We start from the raw sequence: 26,135 nt of genomic DNA on the forward strand, positions 1-26,135 counted from the left end.
TGGCTTCCTAAGTTTTTCTTTTCTATTTTTTATTTTTTTTATTTTTTTCCTCTTTCAAAGTAGGGTCTCACTCTAGTCCAGGCTGACCTGGAATTCACTGTGTAGTCTCAGGGCATGGAGATCCTCCTACCTCTGCTTCCCCAGTGCTGACCTCTAAGTTTTCCTTTTATGAAGTAGTTAGCTACTAAAATAAGATGGAAGATTACTAATACTAATAAGATTTCTTGTAGAACTTTTAAACTGCATTTATTGATAACTTAAATTTTAAAGTTTTATTTGTGTGTACATGTGTGTTTATGGACACACCAGACACCTGGCTTTATATGGGTGCTGGGGAATTGAACTGAGGCTGGCTTTAACTGCTGAGCTATCTCCCAGCCCCCAGTTCATAACCCAGCCCTTCATCTCTATGGGTTCTACATCCATGGATTCAACCATCCCTGGGTCAAAATGTTTGAAAAACAGAGGCTAGACCACAGGCTGAGACTGTTATGGGATCTGGTGTCGCACAGTAAGACCATAGACTCGCAGAATGTGAGGCAAAGTTTTATTAGATTAAAAAAAGAAAGAAAGAAAGAAAAGAAAAAGACAAAAGAAAGAAACCGCTGCCGGAAGTGTCAGCTTTTACTGGAGAAAACCACGAGGTGTTCATTGCAAAAACAGGATGGAAGTTAAAATACAAAGTTATATTGAATTACTGTTAAACAAGCAGGGCAATGGGGCTCATTACCAAAAAAAGTCACAAGGTGGGCTGGAGAGATGGCTTAGCGGTTAAATGCTTGCCTGAGAAGCCTAAGGACCCCGGTTCGAGGCTGAATTCCCCAGGACCCACGTTAGCCAGATGCACAAGAGGATGAACACATCTGGAGTTCGTTTGCAGTGGCTGGAGCCCCTGGCGTGCCCATTCTCTGTCTCTCTCTCTCTCTCTCTGCCTCTTTCTCTGTCACTCTCAAATAAATAAATAAAAATATTTAAAAAAAAAAGTCACAAGGTGTTCATTACATAGGTCACCTAGGCAGAACTGAGGCAAGAAACATCCTTTGTCCGTTGCTCAAGGTAGGGTCTCACTTTAGTCCAGGCAGACCTGGAACTCACTCTGTGTAGTCTCAGGGTGGCCTTGAACTCATGAATCCTCCTACCTCTGTCTCCCGAGTGCTGGGATTAAAGGCATGAGCCACCACGCCTGGCATTTTTTTTTTTTTTTTTGGCAAGAAACATTCTATGCTATGTAAACACAAAGGTATTTAGAAACAGAGAGGTACAGGAAGGTCATGGTACATTGCACAGTGGGGGTCATCCCACTCCTTAGGTAACAGAACACACCTGCATTTGGCAATAAGGCCTGTGGTAACCATTCCTGGACCTTCTCCTTTTACTGCCAGGAAGATCACCTTGGGTGGTGGCCTCCATTATGTGTGCCTAAAGGCAGGGGCTGCATAGGAGGATGTTTAACCAGGTCTACTGTGTCCCTTTACAGGGACATCATACCCAGAGACATTACCTTCCCCCAATAAGTGATTGCTGCTCCCACAACGCATAACTCACAACTCTATGGGGAATATCAGCAACCCCACCGAGGAGGGCTCTCTGTGGAATGGGGACAGGAAAGAGGGAAAAGATGGTACCAACACATGATGTATCCACACAAAATAAGTTCTGAAGGTTTAGAAAGAAAGGGAGACAGAGAGAGAGAAACAAATAAACAAAAAGGGCTAGAGAGACGGCTTATCAGTTAAGGCATTTGCTTGCGAAGCCAAAGGACCCAGGTTTGATTCCCCAGAACCCACGTAAGCCAGATGCACAAGGGGCACATGCATCTGGAGTTCATTTGCAGTGGCTACAGGCCCTGGTGTACCTATTCTCTTTCTGTCTGTCTCTCCTCTATCTCTTTGGGGGATCATGAAAGATATCTGACATCAACCTCTAGCCTACACATACACACATGCACATACATGTATACACATTGCATACACACATGACTGCAATCACAAAAGAAAACAAAAATATTTTAAAAACAAACATGTCTGTATGGAACATGTACAGATTTTTTCAATCATTATTCCCTGGTAGGACAGTGTAACAACTATTTACATACTTGTATATAACATAGCATTTACATTCTGTTAGTATTATAAAGAACTAGAGGGCTGGAGAGATGGCTTAGTGGTTAAGCTCTTGCCTGTGAAGCCTAAGGACCCCAGTTCAAGGCTCGATTCCCCAGGACCCACATTAGCCGGATGCACAGGTGGACACATGTGTCTGGAGTTCGTTTGCAGTGGCTGGAGGCCCTGAAGCACCCATTCTCTCTATCTATCTATCTATCTATCTATCTATCTATCTGCCTCTTTGTCTGTTGCTCTCAAATAAATAAATAATTAATTAAAAGAAAGAAAGAAAGAAAAGGCTTAAAAAAAAAAGAACTAGAGATGATTTCTACTGTATAAGCAGATAAGCATATGCTACTGCAAATCTACACTATTTTATAAAAGGGACTTTTTGAGCATTTATGGATTTTGTTACCCACAGAGGTCCAGGAATCAATCAGTTCTCCAAGGATATTGAGGAATGACTATAACATTCTGTTCTGATAATTTGGCAAATAGTACCATATGGAAGTCACTGTGTAGTCTTGTAAAAGGACTTCCTAAATCCCTAGCCCTAGGTTCATGTCTAATTTCAATCAAAGAATTGAATATAATAAGGCTGAGAATGATAGTTATTAGATTATTATATTTATTTAAGGAATAATATTATATTTATATCTATTCATATTATAATGTTATATTTATTTAAGAACCAAGGAAAAACACTCACATGGCTTGAGAGCCTGACACAGGATTTGGGAGTTCAGGAGGGTTCCCCAGAATTTATGAACTCCAAGTTTTGGGTTCTGTCCTACCTTTAATAAGAATTAATAAAGACAGACTCAGGCTAGAGAGATGGCTTAGCAGTTAAGGCACTTGCCTGTGAAGCCTAAGGATCCAAGTTCAATTCTCCAGGTCCTACATAAGCCAGATGCACAAGGTGGCACATGCATCTGGAGTTCATTTGTGGTGGCTAGAGGCTGTGGCATACCCATTCTTTCTTTCTCTCTCTCTCTCTCTAATAAATAAATTAAAATAAGATAAAATATTTTTAAAAAACCTGGATCATGTCATAAAATTATTAAAGCCTCTTTTCCATTCCAAAAAAAAAAATATTTTTAAAAAGACAGACTCAAGAAGGATAAATTATGAGCTATTAAGTATATTTAGGGGGAAATCACTAATTGTGGTGCTTAGGAAACACGCTGTCATGTGGAAACACTGTGTCATCCATAAGGTTCATTAAAGAGAAATTGAGGTTTCTCAGAAAGGACTGCAACAGAGTTGTAAGCACATGAGAGTAGAATTTAGATGTCTGTGTAGAGAGACTCAGAAAACATATTATGGCATCTGCCATGTGCTTTCCTGGAGAGGGAAATTATCAAAGAAGGAGAGAAATCGAGGGTCTCTGGGGAAGAACGGGAGTAGAGCCGCAGCTTGTGGAGAAGTAAACTCAGACTTAAAGAGAAATTGGGGTAAAGCTACAAGCACGTGAAAAGCAGAATCTAAGAGCTTGTGTAGGGAGACCTAGGAGGAACCCACATGGCATCGTCCGTGTTTTGTTTTGTTTCGGTTTTATTTCAATTTTTCAAGGTAGGGTCTCACTTTAGCCCAGGCTGACCTGGAATTCACTTTGTAGTCTCAGGGTGGCCTCGAACTCACAGCAATTCACCTACCTCTGCCTCCCAAGTGCTGGGATTAAAGGCGTGTGCCACCACACTTGACTTGTTCTGGTGTTTTTCTTTTTCTTTTTCTTTTTTTCTTTCTTTTTTTTTTTTGTTTTTCAAGGTAGGGTCTCACTTTAGCTCAGGCTGACCTGGAATTCACTATGTAGTCTCAAGGTGGCCTCAAACTCATGGCGATCCTACCTCTGCCTTCCTAGTGCTGGGATTAAAGGTGTGTGTTACCACATTGGCTTAAATCAGTTTATACACACACACACACACACACACACACACACACAGTTTTTTTCCAAGGTAAGGGCTCACTATAGCCTACACTGACCTGTAATTCACTATGTAGTCTTAAACTGGTCTCGAACTCACAGCAATTCCCTCACCTCTGCCTCTCTAGTGCTGGGGTTAAAAGCGTGCGCCACCATGCCTGGCTTAAATCAGTATCCTTTTAATACCAGATGCTCTTCTGAAAGGAAGGATTGACGTGAGGAATTTTCATGGTGTCCACATGCCAGTCCTGTGAAACTGCAGAAATCCCAAAAGGTCTTCCTGGGGTCAGTGTTTATTGATATATATTATTTCCTGCTTGGATTTCCCCCAGGCCCAGAGAATAAGAGGGTGGCCAGGAATGTGTTGAAATATGAAAGGCTTTTGGCAGAGAGCCCTCACCAGGCAGCGGCTGAGGCTGTCATCCAGAGGCCCAATGTACCTCACCTGCAGACCAGAGACGCCTACGAAGAGTTATGCCAGACCCTGGGTACCCAGGTAGGATTCCTCAAGGAGAGAGGAAGGGGGACACAGTTGACCAGAGAGAGAGGGAAGATAGGCTTGGGGTAACTTGTGGGGAAAGCGAATGCCTTACAAAATCTTAAGGCTCACTCATACAATGTCTGAGTAACTATACCCTGAATCTTTCAAATTCAGGCTTTGGGTGTGTATGTGTGTGAATATGTGTGTGTGTGTGTGCGCGCACGCGTAAGGGCGCGTTTGTGCCACAGCTCACGCGCAGAGATCGGAGGACAACCTTGAGGCACTATTCTAACCTCCCAGCTTGTCGGTAAGACAGGGATCCTCGTCGTGACGCCACTGTGAATGGTTCGGGAGCTTCGGGATTTTCCTGACGCTGCCTCCCACTGCTGTGGGCGCTTTGGGGTTACGGAAGCGCGACTCCCCGCATCCAGCCTCACGAGCATTCTGTGTTGTTGCCAGGCTTGCGCAGCGAGCTCTTTGAACCACTGAGCCACCTCCCCAGCTCAGATTCCTGCTTTTTTACTTACTTACTTACTTACTTATTTGTTTGTTTGTTTGTTTATTTATTTATTTATTTATTTATTTATTTATTTATTTATTTATTTATTTGAGAGCGACAGACATAGAGAGAGAATGGGCGCGCCAGGACCTCCAGTCACTGCAAATGAACTCCAGATGCGTGCGCCCCTTGTGCATCTGGCTAATGGGGTCCTTAGGCTTCACAGGCAAGCGCTTAACCGCTAAGCCATCTCTCCAGCCCAAATTCCTGGCTTTTTATGCCATAGTTCCTAGGACGTGCTCCTAGGCACTGCTTCTGTGTCAATTCTACTCTCCTTCCAGCCCGTTCGTTACCAGATCCCCAGCCTCTACTGCTCCTACGAAACCAACTCCAGCCCCTACCTGCTGCTGCAGCCCATCCGCAAGGAGGTCGTCCACCTGCAGCCCTCCATTGTTCTCTACCATGACTTCGTCAGCGACTCGGAGGCTCAGAAAATTCGAGAGCTTGCGGAACCGTGGGTGAGTGTCCCCGAAGCCTCTCTGTGTTTGCACATGGAGTTCAGGAGTGTGAGGCAGGCAACCAGCACAACCAAGCCCTCCTTATAGGAGTTCCAGATGCCAACCATTCCATACACAAGAGCAGTCCTCGGTCTCCACGTTGATTCTAATGGGAAAGGCTTAACTGAGGCGGCACCAGGGCCGTTTCTGGGAGGTTCAAAATGTGCTGTCAGCATCCTCCTAGGGATGTGGATGTGTGCACTGTGTATGTGTGTGTGTTAGACTTCAGAAAGTAGTGTGCTTGAGACCTATGCAAATCATCATATCTAAATGTGAAAATGTTTAGAACATAGAAAGGAAACTCCCCAAAATGTCAACCATTCCTCATAATTAGTGGAAGAAAAGAATATGGCAGGCGGCTGGAGAGATGGCTTAGTGGTTAAGCGCTTGCCTGTGAAGCCTAAGGACACCGGTTCGAGGCTCAGTTCCCCAGGACCCACGTTAGCCAGATGCACAAGGGGGCACACGCATGTGGAATTCGTCTGTAGTGGCTGGAAGCCCTGGCGTGCCCATTCTCTCTCTCTCTGCCTCTTTCTCTGTCTGTCTCTCTCAAATAAATAAATAAAAATAAAACAAAAACAAAACAAAAAAAAAAGAATATGGCAGGGAAAAGGAGTGAAATCCTACTACATATTCATAATTAATGGAATAGAAAGATTATCAGGGGGCTGGAGAATGGCTTAGCAGTTAAGGCATTTGCTTGCAAAGCCAAAGGACCTAGGTTCGATTCCCCAGGACCTATGTAAGCCAGATGCACAAGGGGGCCAAGTGTCTGGAGTTCATTTGCAGTGGCTGGAAGCCCTGGGGTGCCCATTTTCTCTCTCTCTCTCTCTCTCTCTCTCTTACACACACACATACAAATGAAGAAATAAATAAAAGAATATATATATATATGTATATGTATATGTGTATGTGTATATATATATATATCTGGTTCAACTTCATGATTTTGTTAAAGAGGGAACTGAGGCCCAGAGAGGGAACCAGCTTGATAAGGTCTCATCTACGGCTAGAGTTGTGACTGGAATTTGGAGGTACATTGATTGCCACTCTATCAGTTAGCTTAGATTTAATACAGTTGGTGACAAGCAGCCCCTGAGCCCTGGAGACAGCAGCAGCACTTTACCACATTGTGTGTGTGTGCTGGCTTTGCTGAGGCTCTGCCCTGCCCGGCCTCCAATCTGGGAACCAGTGTGGCAGAGAAGCCTCTATTTGGGACCCTGCCCGTCTCACCCGAGACGAGGAAGACAGAAGTGGCAAATGTGTGCTGACTTTTAATGCTTCTGCTTGGAAGTGCAGACATTCCGCCACCCACATTATCACTGGTGAAAGCAAAGAGGGCAGCCATTATCGTCAAACACCAGGAGTCCATCATGGAGTCTCAGAGAGGCCTCGAACTCACGGCGATCCTTCTACCTCTGCCTCCCGAGTGCTGGGACTAAAGACGTGCACCACCATGCCCAGCACACCTTTAATCCCAGCCCTCGGGAGGCAGAGGTGGGTGGATCTCCATGAGTTCGAGGCCACCCTGACACTACATAGTTAATTCCAGGTCATCCTGGATCAAAAAAAAAAAACAAAACAAAACAGGAGTCCGTCGAGTCCTTCCTCAGGGCGGACGCTGCCAGTCACCAAGCCAAGCTTGATGCCAATGCAACAGGGATGCTTCATCAGGAAGCCTGATGACGATTTAGGGAAAAAAGAAGCCAGACATGGTGGTAGAGGTAGGAGGATCACCATGAGTTTGAGGCCAGCCTGGGAATACATAGTGAATTTGAGGTCAGCCTGGGCTAGAGTGAGACCCTACCTCGAAAAACCACACACACACACATACACACACACACACACACACACACACACACACACAAGATTTAGAAAAAAAGTAGTCTATCTCACTTCTATAAGCCTGTTGTCTTTTTTCTTTGTTTTTATGTATTTTTTATTTTTTTAATCTTATTTTATTTTTATCAATTTTTTAAAAACACTTTTCATGATTATAAAAAAAATATTCCATGGTAATACCCTTCCTCCCCCCCTTTTCCCCTTTGAAATTACATTTTCTATCATATCCCCTCCCCATCTCAATAAGTCTCTCTTTCATTTTGATGTCGTGATCTTTCCCTCCTCTTATGATGGTCTTGTGTAGGTAGTGTCAGGCACTGTGAGGTCATGGATATCGAGGCCATTTTATGTCTGGAGGGAGAAGCCTGTTGTCTTTTTTAAAAGATGGGACAATAATTTGTCTCAGAATTCTTTATTTCCATCCAGACGCCATGGTCTTCATGTGTGTTAATTCATCCAGTTCGACACTTAGTCATTCATTAGTGGACCACAGCCTGCCCGGGCCAACACTTTGTTTTTATAAAGACATGAGCTATTTCTTTCCCTCTGGGAGCCTCCTGTGTAATGGGAAGACAGCTCCCTATACCTGCTGTAAACTGTGAGAAGGGACATGGGAGGAGAGCCATGGAGATGAGAGGGAGGAGCAGGCTTCTTACACTGCGTAGAACGAAGCCATTCATTGCAAGCGCCTGATAGGCTCGGTGGCGCACGTCTTTAATCCTAGTACTTGGGAGGCAGAGGTAAGAGGGTCGCTACAAGATCGAGGCCACCCTGAGACTAAATAATGAATTTTCTAGGTCGGCCTGGGCTAGAGTGAGGCCCTACCTCAAAAACAGAAAGGAAGGAAAGAAAGAAAAGAAAACAATGTGTTTTCACTAGACACTGATTCTCAGGGAGCTTTTGACCAGCAGTACACAAGGAAGCCCATGCGTCTGGAGTTCGTTCACAGTGGTTAAAGGCCCTGGCGTGCCCACTCTCTCTCTCTCTTTCTCAGTAAATAATAAAAAATATATATATAAAGTGGTGACTTCAAACCTGTTGTGTTTTTCATAAGCAAGTGATTCTCTATAAGGAAGTGCTTTGGTCAGAATTGCTCAGAAAGAACGGGCTGCCTCTGAGTGCAGACCTTGATGTTATTGGAGATGTTCATTTAATTTGAAAAACACAAGTGTTACCCTAGTTCAAGCCTCAGGCCTGAGTGCAACATGACATAACAGGGATGAGAGATAGCCTTGCTCTTCTGTAACTCAACCGGCACAAAAGAGATTCGGACATTAGCTTATTTCAGTTCAACCAGCTTACTGTATCTAACAGACACAGTGCTAAAGGTTACTTTCAAACTAGTATCATTTATTCATTTTTTTAATTAAAAAATTATTTACTTATTTGCAAGCAAAGATATACACACGAGAGAGAGAAAGGGAGGAAGTAAGTATGGGCCTCTAGCCACTGCAAACGAACTCCAGACGTATGCACCACTTTGTGCCTTTGGTTTTTCGTGGGTACTGGGGAATGGAACCTAGGTTGCTAGGCTGTTCAGGCATGCGCCTGAAGTGCAGAGCCATCTCTCCAGCCCAGGTGGTTATCTATTTTATTTTTTATTGTTTTTTTTTTTTTTTTTTTCCCAAGGTATAGTCTCACTCTAGCTCAAGTTGACCTGGAAACTCACTCTGTAGTTATAGGCTGGCCTTGAGCTCACAGTGATCCTCCTACCTCTGCTTCTCAAGTGCTGGGATTAAATGCATGCACCACCATGCCCAGCTTAGTTTTATTTATTTATTTATTTTTGAGATCAACAGCTATCACTAAATCAGCACCATGCACAAAATATCCTTTAATCAGCAAGGAACTAGCAATTGTTATATTTAAGCTTCAGAGACATGTCAGTCCTCCTGTTTGCATCAAAGCCACCTGGGCTTTGTCTTGTCCCCCCTACCAGCTCCAGAGGTCAGTGGTGGCATCAGGGGAAAAGCAGTTACAAGTGGAGTACCGCATCAGTAAAAGGTAAGACGGGCCCTCACATATAGGGATTCCTGCCTGGGGCTGAGGGCACAGCAAAGCCTTTCAGGGACCCCAGAGAGCTTGTCATACTCAGAGTTTAAATCTATACGTTGTTTGGCTGGAGGGATGGCTTAGCGGTTAAGGTGTTTGCCTGCAAAGCCAAAGGACCCAGGTTCAATTCCCCAGGACCCACGTTAGCCAGCTGCACAAGGGGGCGCATGCACCTGGAGTTTGCTTGCAGTGGCTGGAGACCCTGGTGCACCTATTCTCTCTCTCTCTCTCTCCCCCCCCACCTCTCTCTCTCTCCCTCCCTCTTTCTCTATCAAATAAATAAAAATCTATACGTTGTTTTTGAGAGGGAGAAGTTTTCACTCCTTCACTCAAGGGCCTTCCTCAGGTTGTAAGATCATCTGAGGGATTAGTTGAGAAGAGACAGTAAGAAAACACTGAAAAGAATGACTCAGCCTTCAGCCAGAAAATAAGCATCGAGGTTTTCTTACCAGAGAATACAGCCCATATTTGAAAATTGGCTTGACAGATTCCATCCCCACCTCCTGACTCATGTATGAAGCATGACTTGGTAGCACTTAGGCAAAAGTCAGGAAGGGGGCTGGGGAGATGGCTCAGTAGGCAAAGTGCTTGCCATACAAGATGAGGACCAGGCATGGTGGGGCCCTCCTATAAGTGCCAACTCTGGGGGAGGCACAAACAGGATCCCTAGCTTGCTAGCTAGCTAGTCTACCGGAATTGGTGAACTCCAGGTTCAGTCAGAGACCCTATCTCAAAAATTAAGGTGGAAAATAAAAATAAACAAAAAAATTAAAAAAAAAAAAGGGCTGGAGAGATGGCTTAGCGGTTAAGCGCTTGCCTGTGAAGCCTGAGGACCCCGGTTTGAGGCTCGATTCCCCAGGACCCATGTTAGCCAATACACAAGGGGGCGCATGTGGCTGGAGTTTGTTTGCAGTGGCTGGAGGCCCTGGCACACCCATTCTCCCTCTCTCTCTCTATCTGCCTCTTTCTCTGTCTGTTGCTCTCAAATAAATAAATTAAAATAAACAAAAAATTAAAAAAAGTTAAGGCGGAGGTGGGCACAGTGACACACACACACCTTTAGTCCCAGCTCTTGGAAGGCTGAGGCAGGAGGATTGCGGTGAGTTCAAGGCTAGCCTGAGACTATATAGTGAATTTCAGATCAGCCTGGACTAGAGCAAGACCCTACTTGAAAAAAACAAAAATAAATAAATAAATGTGGTAGAAAGCAATTGAAGAAGCCACCCAATGCTGGCCTATGGCCTCCACATGCCAACACACACGTGCACATGCACTTACACATGTGTGCCCATACACATACAAACATGTATACATAGATATAAAATACCATACACATATATGCAAAAAAAAATTAAAAAGGCAGGAATGGATTCCTTGGGCCTCCTGGCTTCCCCAAAGAGCAGGTTCCAATGGGGGTGCAGAGTCCTATCCTCCTTATCATCTTCCCTCCATCCCCACCAATCACCCCAGGTCTTTATTTGCACTGTAAGGACCAGACTAGAGAGGCAGTGACAAGAGGCCTGTCCATCAAAGCCACATGAGGGGCTGGGAGATAGCTCAGTCCATAAGGCGCTTGCCATGAAAACTGGCATTGTGGTGCGTATTTGTAATCCCAGCGCTGAGATACCTGCCGATTCACTGGCCAGCTAGTCTAGCCTGTAAGGCAAGCTTCAGGCCAATGAAAGATGCCTGTGGAATGATACCCAACCTTGTCTTTTGGCCTCTACATACACTTGTACATACATGTGTGTGTACCTGTACACACATATACACACAGACACACACACCCCAGAGCTATGTGAGAAAGTGGCTTCAGCATTCTAAGAAAAGGCCAGTTTGGGCTGGAGAGATGGCTTAGTGGTTAAGGCACTTGCCTGCAAAGCCAAAGGACCCGGGTTCAATTCTCCAGGACCCACGCAAGTCAGATGCACAAAGTGGTGCATGCATCTGGAGTTTGTTTGCTGTGGTTGGAGGCTCTGGCACACCCATTCTCTCCCTCTCTCTCAATCTGTCTCTTTTCTCTGTCTCTCTCAAATGAATAAGTGAAAACTTAAATAAATATTTTTAAAAAGCCAGAAAAGGGCTCAAGGGAATGGCTTAATGGTTAAGGTGTTTGCCTACAAAGCCAAAGGACCCAGGTTTGATTCCCTAGGACTCACATTAGCCAGATGCACAAGGGGGCTCACGCATCTGGAGTTTGTTTGCAGTGGCTGGAGGCCCTGGTGCTCCCATTCATTCTCTCCCTCTCCCTCTTTCACTGTCAAATAAATAAATAAAAATAAAATGCTAAAGAAAGCCAGAAATGGGCTGGAGAGATGGCTTAGCGGTTAAGCGCTTGCCTGTGAAGCCAAAGGACTCTGGTTCGAGGCTCGATTCCCCAGGACCCACGTTAGCCAGACGCACAAGGGGCGCATGCATCTGGAGTTCGTTTGCAGTGGCTGGAGGCCCTGGTGCGCCCATTCTCTCTGTTTCTCTGCCTCTTCCTCTCTCTGTCTGTCGCTCTCAAATAAATAAAAAAATAGAGGGAATTACCATGGGATATATTTTATAATCATGGAAAATGTTAATAAAAATTAAAATATATATATATATATATATATATATATATATATATAAAATTTAAAAAATTGTTTAAAAAAAAAGAAAGCCAGAAAAGACCAGCTCTTAGGAATCTGGTCTGTGTTGTCTGAGAAGTGAGGTGATTAGACATTCATGGTTCCTTCTCCCTATACCTCTCACTCCCTCCTTCTGCCCCTCCTTCTCTGACATCATTCATTCATTCACGACATCATGTTGTCATTTCCAGCATCGGATTAATGATGCTTCAATCTATGCTATGTTTTAGTGCTTGGCTGAAGGACACTGTTGACCCAATGCTGGTGTCCCTTGACCACCGCATTGCTGCCCTCACAGGCCTTGATGTCCAGCCTCCCTATGCAGAGTATCTCCAAGTGGTGAATTATGGAATCGGAGGGCACTATGAACCTCACTTCGACCATGCTACGGTAATGATGGGCTCGGGAACCAGTGGCCTGGGGTAGGGAGCCAGCACATTATTTCTCTGAGGCATAGTTCTGGTAGGGATCTCAGATATATATAGAACAAAACAGAACAAAAGATCTTATTCCAGAAATATCTGGAAGCATTGGTTTCACTGTGGATTCATTTTCTTATTTGCCACCATCCTCCTCTCCAGAATTTGCTAGTGGGTAAAGAAGGTGGCTTATAATGAAATCCTATTATCATGGTTCACTTAGGGGCGTTCCAGGGAGACTTGTCCCCGAGTCTCTCTCCTTTCCTTATAATCCTAACTGCCCACTCTTACTGACAGTAGCATGTATTTTTGCAGGAAAATGGAGGTGACTGGAAATATTAAGAGAAATGTCAGAATCAGAAAGACAAATATCACATTTTCTCTTATGAGGGTTAAAAAGATCTCTCCATAGTCACTTGGCAAGAGAGATGCTATGATCAAAAAGATCTCCCCATTGGGCTGGAGAGATGGCTTAGCGGTTAAGCGTTTGCCTGTGAAGCCTAAGGACCCCGGTTCGAGGCTCGGTTCCCCAGGTCCCACGTTAGCCAGATGCACAAGGGGGCGCACGCGTCTGGAGTTCGTTTGTAGAGGCTGGAAGCCCTGGCGCGCCCATTCTCTCTCTCTCTCTCTCTCTCTCTCTCTCTCTCTATCTGCCTCTCTCTGTGTGTCTGTTGCTCTCAAATAAATAAAAAAAAATTAAAAAATAAATAATAAAAAAAAGATCTCCCCAAGATATAGCCATGATTAAAGCACTATTTGCATATATGAAATGTCACAGTGAAAGCCATTCATACAATTAACATGTGTTACTAATTTTCAATGAGCCAAAACCCAGGTTCAATTCTACAGGACCCATGTAAGCCAGATGCACAAGGTGGCACATGCATCTGGAGTTCATTTGCAGCAGCTAAAGACTCTGGAGTACCCATTCACTGTCTTTCTCTCTCCCAGTCTGCCTCTTTCTCTCTCAAATAAATAAGTAAAATATATTTTTTTAAAGACTGCTGTAGCCAGGCGTGGTGGCGCGCACCTTTAATGCCAGCACTAGGGAGGCAGAGGTAGGAGGATCGCTGTGAGTTTGAGGCCACCCTGAGACTCCATAGTGAATTCCAGGTCAGCCTAGACTATAGCGTGACTCTGCCTCAAAGCCCCCTCCCCCTCCAAAAAGAACACTGTACAATTGTTCTATAGATTTAGCCCCTAATTTTTCAAGAGTTCAAGAGGGTTTTTTTTGTAGAAACTAGCAAGCAGATCCTAAAATGTATGCTGAAATGCCAGGTACCTAGAGCAGTCAAGAAATTTTGAAAAAGAATAGATCTGGAGTATAGATACTACCTGATTTCAAAGCTTAGTGCAGAAAATGTTACAGGAATCCCACAGTATATTGCTGGCATGAGAACAGACACACAAGTCAGTGGAATAGCACAGAGGTTTCAGATATAAACCCTAAATTTATGGGCAGTTGTTTATTGACAAGGTTTGCAAGAAAAGTCAGTGAAGGAAAGAGAGTCTTTTCATCAACTAGTGCTGGGATAATCCAATGATCTAGTGCATCTAGTTTACATGGGTCCTGGGGAATTGAACCTCGGTTGTTTGGCTTTGTAGGAAAACGCCCTAATTGCTAAGCCATCTCCCTAGCCCATGATTTGGTATTTCTACAGAATGAATATCTTTCCAGAATGAATAACTTTTCATAAACTGATTTGTTTTGCTAAGAACGTAATATGTAACAATGTATCCTTGGTTCATCATTGATAAGAAGTTCTATCCGATTACTATAGAATTCATCCATGTGAATGTTTAATAAAAAGTGTAATTAAGTACCTGCCAGCAAAAACAACCATATACTCCATCTGGTAAAGTTTAGAATTGTGTTCCATACTTAGTACTCCCATTTTAACCCTATGTTAATGGTAATTCTTGGCTGTCACTCTGGTGCCATCTGCTTAAAATAATATATTCTTTTTTTTTTTTTTTTTTGGTGTGTGTGTGTGTGTGTGTGTGTGTGTGTGTCTCAGTCACCAACCAGTCCCCTATACAGGATGAAGTCTGGGAACCGAATTGCAACATTTATGATCTATGTGAGTCTTGCTCTGGAGAGACCAGGGCTTCTTACTTAACGCTTCATTATATCTCTATTTTATTTTATGGTTTTCAAAACAATTTCATGTATTGATTTGATCTGTTACCAAACACAATATATATATATATCCATATATATATATATATATATATATATATATATATATATATATATATATATATATCTATCTATCTCCAGGGATTTTGTGAATTCCAGACAGCATTTTGTTTGTTTGTTTTTTGAGGCAGGGTTTCACTGTAGCTCAGGCTGACCTGGAATTCACTATGTAGTCTCAGGGTGGCTTTGAACTCATGGCGATCCTCCTTCCTCTGCCTCCCAAGTGCTGGGATTAAAAGGTGTGTGCCACCATGCCTGGCCAGTCAGCCTTTTTTTTTTTTTTCGAGGTAGGGTCTCACTCTAGCCCAGGCTGACCTGGAATTCACTATGGAGTCTCAGGGTGGCCTCGAACTCACAGCAGTCCTCCTACCTCTGCCTCCCGAGTGCTGGCGTTAAAGGCATGTGCCACCATGCCTGGCCCAGGCAGCAGTTTTGCTAGGTATGATAGGAGACATAAGGGAATATGGGACTTGAAGAAGAGTCTCTCTCTCTTGAAGCTCCCAGAGTCTAGGCAGGGCTGAGATGCATGGGCGCCCCAGGGAGCTCGTGGAGCTTGTGAGAAAGATGCAGAAATGAGGCAGCGGAGACCATAAACAGAGACGCAGAGAAATTCAACAAGTGTCTCTGCTATGAGATGAAAAATGTTCCTCCTTGTCGTCCATCAAATCTTCAGTAGAGTCTTCACTCTTTCCCCTAATAAAACAGCACAGCAATGACGGGGCTCCTCTCCCGCTTCCCAGCCTGGCGTAGAGGATGCGGCCTCCATCTTCATGGTCCCTTCGGCTCATGCGGGCTTGCTGCCTTTTGTGTGAACTAGCTGCAAATCCAATCATCTGTCACGTAGAAGAGACTCTTAGAAGCAATCATGTATTAGAACAGATTCTTTAATGCTTCTTTTGGCTCAAGTCGAGTGTCAACGAGATTCATTATTGGAAACAGAAGGACAACCAAAGCTAGAGGCTTGCTTTCAGACTCTTCTCCCAGGCCGGGGCTGGTATCTCAGCACATCTGAGCAAGACAATCAGAGGCCGGCTTTCCGTATCAGCTCTATGCTGACGATGCCAGTGTGTCTCTGAGTGGCTCTGTGTCACCCATCCAACTGTTAAGATTTGTAGGAAACAAGAGCAGTATTGTAGGGAGAAAACCAAGTTGAGATCAGAAGAGTGGTTTTCTGCTCAAGACTAGATCTAAGGTCAGCCAAGTATGACCCAGGGGAAGGTAGACAGAGAGAAGACTTCTCTCCTCTCCTGGTCTAACAATCCATGCCCTAGTCGAGGCATATTGAGCCAGATTTTTTTTCATGTGTATTTGTGTAGGCGTGCTCACAAGTGTGTAGATGCACGCTTGTCTGCAGGTGCTTGTGCAAATATGTACCAAGGCCAGTGGTTGATATTGGGTGTCTTTCTCACTCTCCATCTTTTTTTTAAATTAAAATTTCTTTATTTATTTGTTATTTATCTGAGAGAGAGTGGCAAATAGGGAGATGATGGGTGCACCAGAGCCTCTAGCCACTGCAAGTGAACTCCAACACATGTACTATCTTGTACCACTGGCTTTATGTGGGCCCTGGGACTCAAACCTGGGTCATTTGGCTTTGCAGGCAAGCACCTTAACCACTGAGCAATCTCTCCAGTCCTCCATCTTGTTTTCTTGAGGCAAGATCTCTCACTGAGCCTGGCGCTCACTGATTTTGGTTAGACTAACTGGCCGGCAAGCCCAGTGATCTTCCTGCCTCTAGTACCAGGATCACAGGAACGCATCCCAGCACCCGGGTTTTTGTTTTGTTTTGTTTTTCGAGGTAGGGTGTCACTCTAGCCCAGGCTGACCTGGAATTCACTAGGTAGTCTCAGGGTGGCCTCGAACTCATGGCGATCCTCCTACCTCTGCCTCCCAAGTGCTGGGATTAAAGGCGTGCACCACCATGCCCAGCTAACACCCGGTTTTTTACGTGGTTGCTGGGGAACTGAATTTAAGTCCTCCTGTTTACATAACAAACACTTTACCAACCAAGCCCTCTCCCCAGGTCCCATAGTTTCCTTTTTAACAAGTTGAATTTCATCCCTTTCCATTATGTTGTAAAACCATGGGTGAAAGATTGCAGGAGCAGTCAGTGACCTCTGTGGTGTCTTGCTTCTATCTATAGTGACTGACGGTGGGAATGGAAATTTCAAGTTACTTTCCCACAGGATGTGACTTGGTGCTCTCAATGCCTTCGCATGCAGGCAGAGGGATGGGGTTAGCAAGGAGTGGTAAAAAAAAAAAGCCCACTGCCAGGCCAGGCATGGTGGAGCATGCCTTTAATCCCAGCACTCGGTAGGCAGAGGTAGGAGGATTATGGTGAGTTCAAGGCCACCCTGAGACTACATACTACATAGTGAGTTCCAGGTCAGCCTGAGCCAGGGTGAGACCCTACTTCGAAAAACGAAAACAGAGCTGGAGAGATGGCTTAGTGGTTAAACGCTTGCCTGTGAAGCCTAAGGACCCCGGTTCGAGGCTCGGTTCCCCAGGTCCCACGTTAGCCAGATGCACAAGGGGGCACGCGTCTGGAGTTCGTTTGCAGAGGCTGGAAGCCCTGGCGCGCCCATTCTCTCTCTCTCCCTCTATCTGTCTTTCTCTCTGTGTCTGTCACTCTCAAATAAATAAATTAAAAAAAAAATTTTAAGTTTTATTTCTTTATTTGAAAGTGACAGACAGAGAAAGAGGCAGATAGAGAGAGAGAGAGTAGCCACTGCAAACGAACTCCAGACATATGCGCCCCTTGTGCATCTGGCTAACGTGGGGGTCCTGGGGAATCGAGCCTTGAACTGGGGTCCTTAGGCTTCACAGGCAAGCGCTTAACCGCTAAGCCATCTCTCCAGCCTTAACAAAAATGTTTTAAAGAAAACAAAAACAAAACAAGAAAGCCCACTGCCATTGCCATGTTGTGAATTACCAAGTTAGTTCTGTTACCTCTTTGGGCCAACATCCTGACTCAGTTCTTTGTTGTAACGCAAATGGATGTGGTGAGTTTGATTGCCACAGGATTGAAGAGCATGAACCGTCAAGTTAGCTTTCCTGTGTCATGTGGCTGGTGAGAAAACAATTTAGTAGCATGCATCCGCAGTAGTAAAGTTATGCATACTCTTTAACTCAATAACATGAACGCTAGGACTCTTTCCTAAGAAAACAAATCAAGCCAGGAGTGGGGGCGCACGCCTATAATCCCAGCACTCTGGAGGAGGAAGAGGTAGGAGGATCTCCATGAATTTGAGGGCACCCAGAGATTACATAGTGAATCCCAGGTCATCCTGAGCTAGAGTGAGACCCTATCTAGAAAAAAAAAAAAAAGGCAAAAATAATTTCATTCACTAATATTCATTGCAAGGCTGTGGAAACGGCTCGCTGAGTACAGTGATCGCTATGCAAGCATACCTACCTAGTTCAGATCCCCAGAACCCGCGTAAAGCTGGGGGCTAGAGTGTGACCGGTCTGCAGTCCCTGAATATGTAAGAGAGGAGGTGGGCAGGCAATGTAGAATAGCCTGGAAACTTGTAGAACAGCTTGCTTGGTGAGTGCAGCCGTAAGTGATGAGAGGCTGCTTCAAACAAGATGGAAGACAGGAGTCAACACCTGAAGTTGTCCTCTGACCTCCACACGTGTGCTGTGGAACATGTGCTCACGCTCATGCAAATGCACACACACACACACACACACACACACACACTCCTCAAAAAGATGTTCATGGAAGTATTGTTTATCATGCCAAGTGTTTGGAGATAGCCTAAACGTCCCAAAGTGTATCGTGGTGGATATAAACAGGGACTTTGAAGCCAGATAGCATTGACTCAGCTCAAATCCTGGCTTTGTCTGGGAAGAGTTCTGCAAAGGACTTTATCTTTCTGAGACTTGATCTTCTCATCGGTAAAATGTGAATAATAATAGCAATGGTAACACAGGATTCACGAGGAGTGAAGTAATATATTTGTAAGAATGTAGCATAATGCCCACCATATATGCCAGTTACTATTCAGTAGATGCCAACTATTATGTATTATGTAAGTTATAACAGTGCTTTTTCTAGATGGTAGGGTGATGTGTGATGTTATTTTTAATACCTTACTATATTTTTTAAATAATCTTACAAGCCGGGTGTTATGGCACACACCTTGAATCCTAGCACTTAGGTGGCAGAGGTAGGAGGATTGCTGTGAGTTTGAGGCCACTCTGAACCCTGAGACTACATAGTAAATTCTAGGTCAGCCTGGGCTAGAGTGAGACTCTATCTCAAAAAAAAAAATAATAACTTACATTGTTGTATATTTATTTGACAATCAGAAAAGAACCGTTATGTTAATAAAAAAATATCTGGGTTGGAGAGATAGTTTAGCAGTTAAGTGCTTGCCTATGAAGCCTAAGGACCCCGGTTCGAGGTTCAATTCTACAGGACCCATGTTAGCCAGATGTACAAGGGGGCACATGCGTCTGGAGTTCATTTGCAGTGGCTAGAAGCTCTAGTGTGCTCATTCTCTCTCTCTCTGTCTTTTTCTCTCTCTGTCACTCTCAAATAAATAAATAAAAATGAACAACAAAAAAATTTTTTTTTAAAAATCTACAACCCTAGAATATTGCAATAGTAAAAGCCCTCAGTTTAGGTTAGAAGGGACACTGAGTGACCTGAGATGCTTACAACAAGGGACAGTAAGTTCCTCTGATTCCCATCCTCAGAAATATATTCAGTCAAAAAGGTTTAAATGGGGCTGGAGAGATGGCTTAGCGGTTAAACGCTTGCCTGTGAAGCTAAGGACCCCGGTTCGCGGCTCCATTCCCCAGGACCCACGTTAGCCAGATGCACAAGGGGGCGCACGCATCTGGAGCTTGTTTGCAGTGGCTGGAGGTCCTGGCACACGCATTCTCTCTCCCTCTCTCTCTGCCTCTTTCTCTCTCTGTCTGTTGCTCTCAAATAAATAAATAAACAAAATAAAATTTAAAAAAGGTTTAAATGGAGCTGGACACATGTTTTTAATCCCAGCACTCAGGAGGCAGAGACAGGAGGATTGCCATGAGTTTGAGGCCACCCTGAGACTACATAGTGAACTCCAGGTCAGCTTGGGCTAGAGTGAGACCCTACCTCGAAAGAAAAAAAAAAAGGTTTAAATGTATTTATTCTAACCCTCCATAAGAGAGAATGTTATCTAGAAGAGAAAAGAAAGAGGGAGTTCCAAAATCCTGCCTTGCTTAGTGGTTAAGCGCATGCCTGTGAAGCCTAAGGACCCCGGTTTGAAGCTCAATTCCCCAGGACCCACGTTAGCCAGATGCACAAGGGAGCTCAAACATCTGGAATTTGTTTGCAGCGGCTAGAGGCCCTGGAGCGCTCATTCTCTCTCTCTCTCTCTCTTTCTCTCTCTCCCTTTCTCTCTGCCTCTTTCACTCTGTTGCTCTCAAATAAATAAATAAATAATAATAGGTAACCCAGGCCCAGAAAGCCAAGCACCACGTGTTCTCCGTCATATGTGGATCCTAGCTACAGATGATTGGGCTTCTGCGTGAGAAGGAAAATGCTTAGTAGCAGAGGCCAGTAAGTTAAAAAGGAGATATAAAGGGAAGAGAAAGGAAGGGAGGAGGGTACTTAATAGGTTGGTATTGTATATATGTAAGTACAATGATTGAGATGGGGAGGTAATATGATGGACAATGGAATGTCAAAAGGGAAAGTGTGGGGGGGAGGTATTACCATGGGATCATTTTTATAGTCATGGAAAATGTTAATAAAAATTGTGAAAAGATAAAAAACATTTAAAAAATAAATAAAAATAAAAAAATAAGCTGGGCGTGGTGGCACACACCTTTAATCCCAGCACTCTGGAGGCAGAGGTAGGAGGATTGCCATGAGTTCGAGGCCACCCTGAGACTCCATAGTGAATTCCAGGTCAGCCTGGGCCAGAGTGAGACCCTACCTCAAAAAAAACAAACAAACAACAAAAAAAAAAAAACCCACAAAAACAAACAAAAAATAAAAACCACAGAATCCTGCCTTGTAGCAAGTGGCCCTGTAGCACGTCACTGTGGAGGCTCCCCGAATGCTAAGGAGGATGGCCATCTTCCAAGGATTTCTTTGAGCGTTGAAGTCGGGGAGCTCTCAGCAGTGAGTGCATGCAGACGTGGCCTCTCGCTCCGCGTTCACGGGCACAAGGCAAGGAAGCAGCCCCAGCCGGCGGGCAGCTGCTTTAACCCTGCATCGCATTTAACCCTTCTCGCATCGCAGCTGAGCTCGGTGGAAGCCGGAGGAGCCACGGCCTTCATCTACGCCAACCTCAGCGTGCCTGTGGTGAAGGTGAGTGAGGTTGGGTTGGGAGGGTGCGAACTCACCTCCTTCCCTTCATGCTGTCAGCTTGCAAGCCGATGCCTGGGCAGGAAGACACACAGAGAGAGAGAGATCTTTCTTTTTATTTATTTATTTATTTATTTGAGAGAGAGAAAGGCAGGCAGGCAGAGAGAGAGAGAGAGAGAGAGAGAGAATGGGCGCGCCAGGGCTTCCAGCCTCTGCAAATGAACTCCAGACGCGTGCGTCCCCTTGTGCATCTGGCTAACGTGGGTCCTGGGAAATCGAGCCTTGAACCGGGGTCCACAGGCTTCACCGGCAAGCGCTTAACCGCTAAGCCATCTCTCCAGCCCGAGAAATCTCTTTCTATTCGCAAAGATAATCTCCAAGTCTTATTTATCACCGCAGCACGTTGCTATGGCCTTGTTATTTTATGTGTCTGTATATTACCAAGGCACGTAAACGTAGGCCTGGCATTCCTGTCACAACAGAGGGCAGAACGCTGACGCCCCTTCTCACATTCTCCACAGCAGCTCCACTCTGTCCACGTGGAGAGCTGGAGGCAGCCAGGGTATAGAGTGAGGCTCAGAGCCCTGTCCCCCAGGAGCTCCGAGAGAAAACCCAAGTTCCACACACTACCCTGCATGGCAGCTGTGGGAGAGACAGGCCGGAGGAGACCCCACGTGGTGAGAGGCCTGTTCAGCACACGAATGTTGCCCCCCCGTTTCAGCTTGACCAAACTCCTTTACTAATTCGAGAATGAAATAAAGGTTTGGTTTTGCTTTCAAGGTAGGGTCTCACTCTAACCCACGCTGACCTGGAACTCACTCTGTAGTTCCAGACTGGCCTCAAAATCACAGTGATCCTCCTATCTCTGCTTCTCAAGTGCTGGGATTAAAGGCAAAAGCAGTATTTTTTTTTTATTTTTTGCTTTATGTTTATTTATTTATTTGAAAGTGACAGACAGAGAAAGAGGCAGAGAGAGAGAGAATGGGCATGACAGGGCCTCCAGCCACTGCAAACAAACTCCAGATGCGTGCGCCCCCTTGTGCATCTGGCTAACGTGGGTCTGGGGAATCAAGCCTTGAACCGGGGTCCTTAGGCTTCACAGGCAAGCGCTTAACCACTAAGCCATCTCTCCAGCCCAAAAGCAGTATTTTTTTTTTTTTTAGGTAGGTTCTCACTCTAGGCCTGGCTGACCTGGAGTTCACTCTGTAGTTCCAGGCTGACCTTGAACTCACAGGGATCCTCTTATCTCTGCCCCCCAAGCACTGTGATTAGAGGCTTGAGCCACCATGCCTGGCTAAGAATGAAATAAAGAGAGACTGTGCCGATACAGCCATGTAGCACAGTGCCTGGCACATGCCAGGTATTCAGTAAGTAAATGCCAGGTGTGTGTGAGTGTCCAGGGTCTTGGAAGCCTCTCTCAGCCAAGAACCAGGTTACCACTACTCCTTGGACCTCAGGAGGACTCCATGTAGTCTAATGGCCAAGGTTAAATTGAGTCCAGGGAGTCCAGGGTCATGGGGGTCATGGCAGCTCATGGGAGAATACTCTACGACCTGACATCAAAACACAGGGGCTTGAGTCCTAACTTCACCTCTTCCTAGTTACTTCTTTTTCTTAATAATTAAAAATATATACTTATTTATTTGCAAGCAGAGAGTGAGAGAGATAGAAGAGAGACAGAGAAAATGGGCATGTCAGGGCCTATAGCTACTGCAAACCAACTCCAGATGCATGTGTCCCTTGTGCATCTGGCTTAAGTGGGTCCTGGGGAATCGAACCTGGGTCCTTTGGCTTCTCAGGCAAACGCCTTAACCACTAAGCGCTCTCTCCAGTCCATTACTTTTTAATATTTTTTATTTTATTTTAGCTTTATTTGAGACAGAGAGAGAGAGAGATAGAGAGAGAGACAGAGAGAGAGAATGGGCACACCAGGACCTCTAGCCACTGCAAATGAACTCCAGACGCAAGTGCTACCTTGTGCATCGGGTTTACGTGATTACTGGAGAATTGAACCTGGGTTCTTTGGCTTAGCAGGCAAATGACTTAACCACTAAGCCATCTCTCCAGCCCCCATTACTTTTTTTTTTTTTTAAGGGGGCATCCCATGAATTCATTGCCTAGCCAAAGATGACCTTGACTTTCTGATCCTTGCTGCACCTTGTTTAGGTAGTGTTGGGAAATCAAACCCAGGGCTCTCTGCAAGTCAGACAATCACTCTTCAACTGGACTACGCCCCCAGCCCCTAGTTACATGACTTAAAAGCCCTAAGGGTCAACTTCTTTATCAGGACTGAGGGATTATGGTGAGGCCTGCTTCCTAGGGGTCAGCGCCTAAAGAAGCAAGCACTTCGGAGTGGACGCAGGGCTAAGTTCTACAAGGACTATGATTCTGCCTTTGGGCGTCTGTCCTCAGTGACCCCACGACACCTGTGCTTTCCTTGTTCCTAGCGCCCACCACACTGTCCTGTCCTGGTCTCTTTTGTATCTATCTCTCTTGAGCTCCCCAGCACAAAACTGAATGTGATCCGTCTCTATAGGCCCAGGACCCTCATCTGGCAGTGACCTATGCCTGAATAAGTGAACAGTAACTTAGACTGTCCCGTGCTTTTTCATACATGCCTTGCTCCAAACTGCATGGAAGTGTTTTCTTTTTCTTTCTTTCTTTTTTTTTTTTTTCGGTTTTTTGAGGTAAGGTCGCACTCACTATAGCCCAGGCTGACCTAGAATTCACTATGTGGTCTCAGAGTGGCCTCGAACTCATGATGATCCTCCTACCTCTGCCTCCTGAGTGCTGGAATTAAAGACGTGTACCACCATACCCAGCTTCTTTTTCTTTTCCTTTTTTCTAAAATATTTTTATTTTTATTTATTTATTTGAGAGAAGAGATACAGAAATAGGCAGGGAGAGAGAGAGAGAAGGAGGGAGAATTGGCATGTCAGGGCCTCCAGCCACTTACAAACGAACCCCCAGATGCATGTGCCTCCTTGTGCATCTGGCTTACATGGGTCCTAGGGAATTAAACCTGGATCCTTTGGCTTTGCAGGCAAGTGCCCTAACAGCTAAGTCATCTCTCCAGCCCAAGATTTTTTTTAATTTAAAGACATGAATGCAATGTCTTTAGTCATGTCACCCAAGGACTGCGACTCTTGGCTGACATCCCCACCCCCGGCCCTGGGCTGGGCCTTCTTGTTTTCAGAACGCAGCGCTGTTTTGGTGGAACCTGCGCAGGAATGGTGAGGGCGACGGTGACACGCTTCACGCTGGCTGTCCTGTCCTGGTGGGAGATAAGTGGGGTGAGTCCTGCCATTGTTGTGGGAGACAATGGGGCGAGGGGTGCAGAGAAAAGTGAAATGGAGAGACTGTCCTTCCCCTTTCAAAGACTACGTGCCACTGGATTGTCCATTGAGTGCCCCCATGAGGTGCAGATTGGGGCCCCATAAAGAAGAGGGGGTTCTGTCACAGAGCAGGCGTCAGCAAAGTGGTACCGAGTGTCTCCACCCGAGGAAAGCACCAGCAAGCTCACGGTGCCATCACTTAGCACTGCCCCCAGGGGACCAGGATGCGATGAACAAGCAAATGGATCTGTTTATGGCAGATGGACATGCTGATGGCATGTGTGTCCAAGGGCACCTAGTTCTGAAGCCGGAAAGGACAGTGGAGAAGGGCTGTCATGAAACAGGGAGGCTGCCAGGGGGGAAGGTAGTCACTCCTACTTGGCATTGGCTTCATGGAGCAGGTGGGCTTTTTCCACTAAGGGTGGGTCGCCTGGGTGCTGTTTGGTTTCTAGTTAGCAGGATCCACTGGAATTTTTCTGGAGTGTCCTGTTCGGTATTTATCTGGGCTCGAGGCAGCAGCATTTAGACTACGGTGGAGACGGGATTAGGCCAGGCTGGCGAGAGGCTGGCTGCAGGACAATTGGCCGTACCCCCCATTCTCTGCGAGCCAGTGCCCAGTCTGCAACCGTCCACCCCGCTCAGCTCGCTCTCCTCCCTCTCGCTCTCTTCCAGTGGCCAACAAATGGATACATGAGTACGGGCAGGAATCCCGCAGACCCTGCACCTCCAGCCCCGAAGACTGAAGCTGGCCAGACCGCAGCTGCGGAGCACCAGGGCCCGCCAGGAACAGGAGCCAAAGCCAGCGTCGCGGAGGGGAGCAGCCAGCCTGTGAGAAGACCTCGCAGCATCGCCGGGTTCCTTGCAGATGGAGGCAAGAAATGGCCTTCCCCAGGCAACCCCTGAGAACTCGCATTTGTTTCTTCTCCGGCCAGTGGTGTCAGAGTGGAATGAACAATACAAAGGAGTCCTGAGAAGAAGTTTCTGGTGTTCAGACATTGCTGGGAATCCAGGGTATAACAGACCTAGGGCTTTTGCAGCTCAGTGACAGAGGACTTGCCTACCATGTACAAAGCCCTGGGTTGTTTCCTAGTACTGGGGGCGGGGGACCCTATTTTGGGAATGGAATATGTCACCTAACTTCTGCTAAAACCCAAGCAGGGAGTACCTGACCCAGAGGTGTCCCTCATACGAATGGTATACCATGTGATTTTTTTTTAAGTGGAAAGTAATTTCATTTGATTTTTTTATATAAAACTCACTCATTAAAAATGTTTACAAATTGCCCGTGCCAACTAGAATATTCTTATATAATGTTGAGTGGGGAAAAAAAACCAGAGTGACATTATTTATGTTCTTACCTCACCTCCCTCGGGTCTTCCCCTCAGTGCATTCTAACACCGTCCAACGTGCTGTTCCTCAGAGCCATGGAGCCCAAAGCCACCATCACTCCGTCTCCCATTTGCTGTTCCTTCAGAGAGACCTTCCAGGACCACCCTACTTTAAGTCACTTCCTGTTATGTTAACTTTATTTTCTTCCTAGCCTTTTTGTGAGTTGAAATGATTTTATTCTCTGTTTGATTTGGGGCCAGTTGCCTTTCTTGCAGGCCCAGTGGTTGGTGGTCCCCTGGACTCTGTAAATGCCTCTGTTATAGGGACCCCTGGGAATGCATTTGCACACTTGTTCACTTCTCAGTCCTCTCGGAATCCCCAGAGGGGCTGGTCCAAACTAAGTCGCAGTGAGCATCTGTGCAAAGGCATCCTTTGGGGGGAAAGTGTGGGTGGGGGGAGGGAGGGAATTA

The 26,135-nt window shown here is 45.5% G+C and overlaps 1 protein-coding gene across 1 annotated transcript in view; it reads left to right on the plus strand.

The window, feature by feature from the left end:
* P4ha3 (prolyl 4-hydroxylase subunit alpha 3) overlaps positions 1-25,618 on the plus strand; it is a 47,930-nt gene extending 22,312 nt beyond the window's left edge. The window contains exons 6-13 of the mRNA XM_045146287.1: positions 4,362-4,525; positions 5,351-5,527; positions 9,348-9,412; positions 12,306-12,465; positions 14,513-14,575; positions 20,936-21,004; positions 24,198-24,294; positions 25,009-25,618. Coding sequence (XP_045002222.1) covers positions 4,362-4,525; positions 5,351-5,527; positions 9,348-9,412; positions 12,306-12,465; positions 14,513-14,575; positions 20,936-21,004; positions 24,198-24,294; positions 25,009-25,079 — 866 coding nt within the window. The 3' untranslated portion in view covers positions 25,080-25,618. The remainder of the gene's footprint in view (positions 1-4,361; positions 4,526-5,350; positions 5,528-9,347; positions 9,413-12,305; positions 12,466-14,512; positions 14,576-20,935; positions 21,005-24,197; positions 24,295-25,008) is intronic.
* The last annotated feature ends 517 nt before the right edge of the window (positions 25,619-26,135 follow it).

Source organism: Jaculus jaculus, chromosome 3 (genome assembly GCF_020740685.1).
Source record: "Jaculus jaculus isolate mJacJac1 chromosome 3, mJacJac1.mat.Y.cur, whole genome shotgun sequence".
Taxonomy (NCBI): Eukaryota; Metazoa; Chordata; class Mammalia; order Rodentia; family Dipodidae; genus Jaculus; species Jaculus jaculus.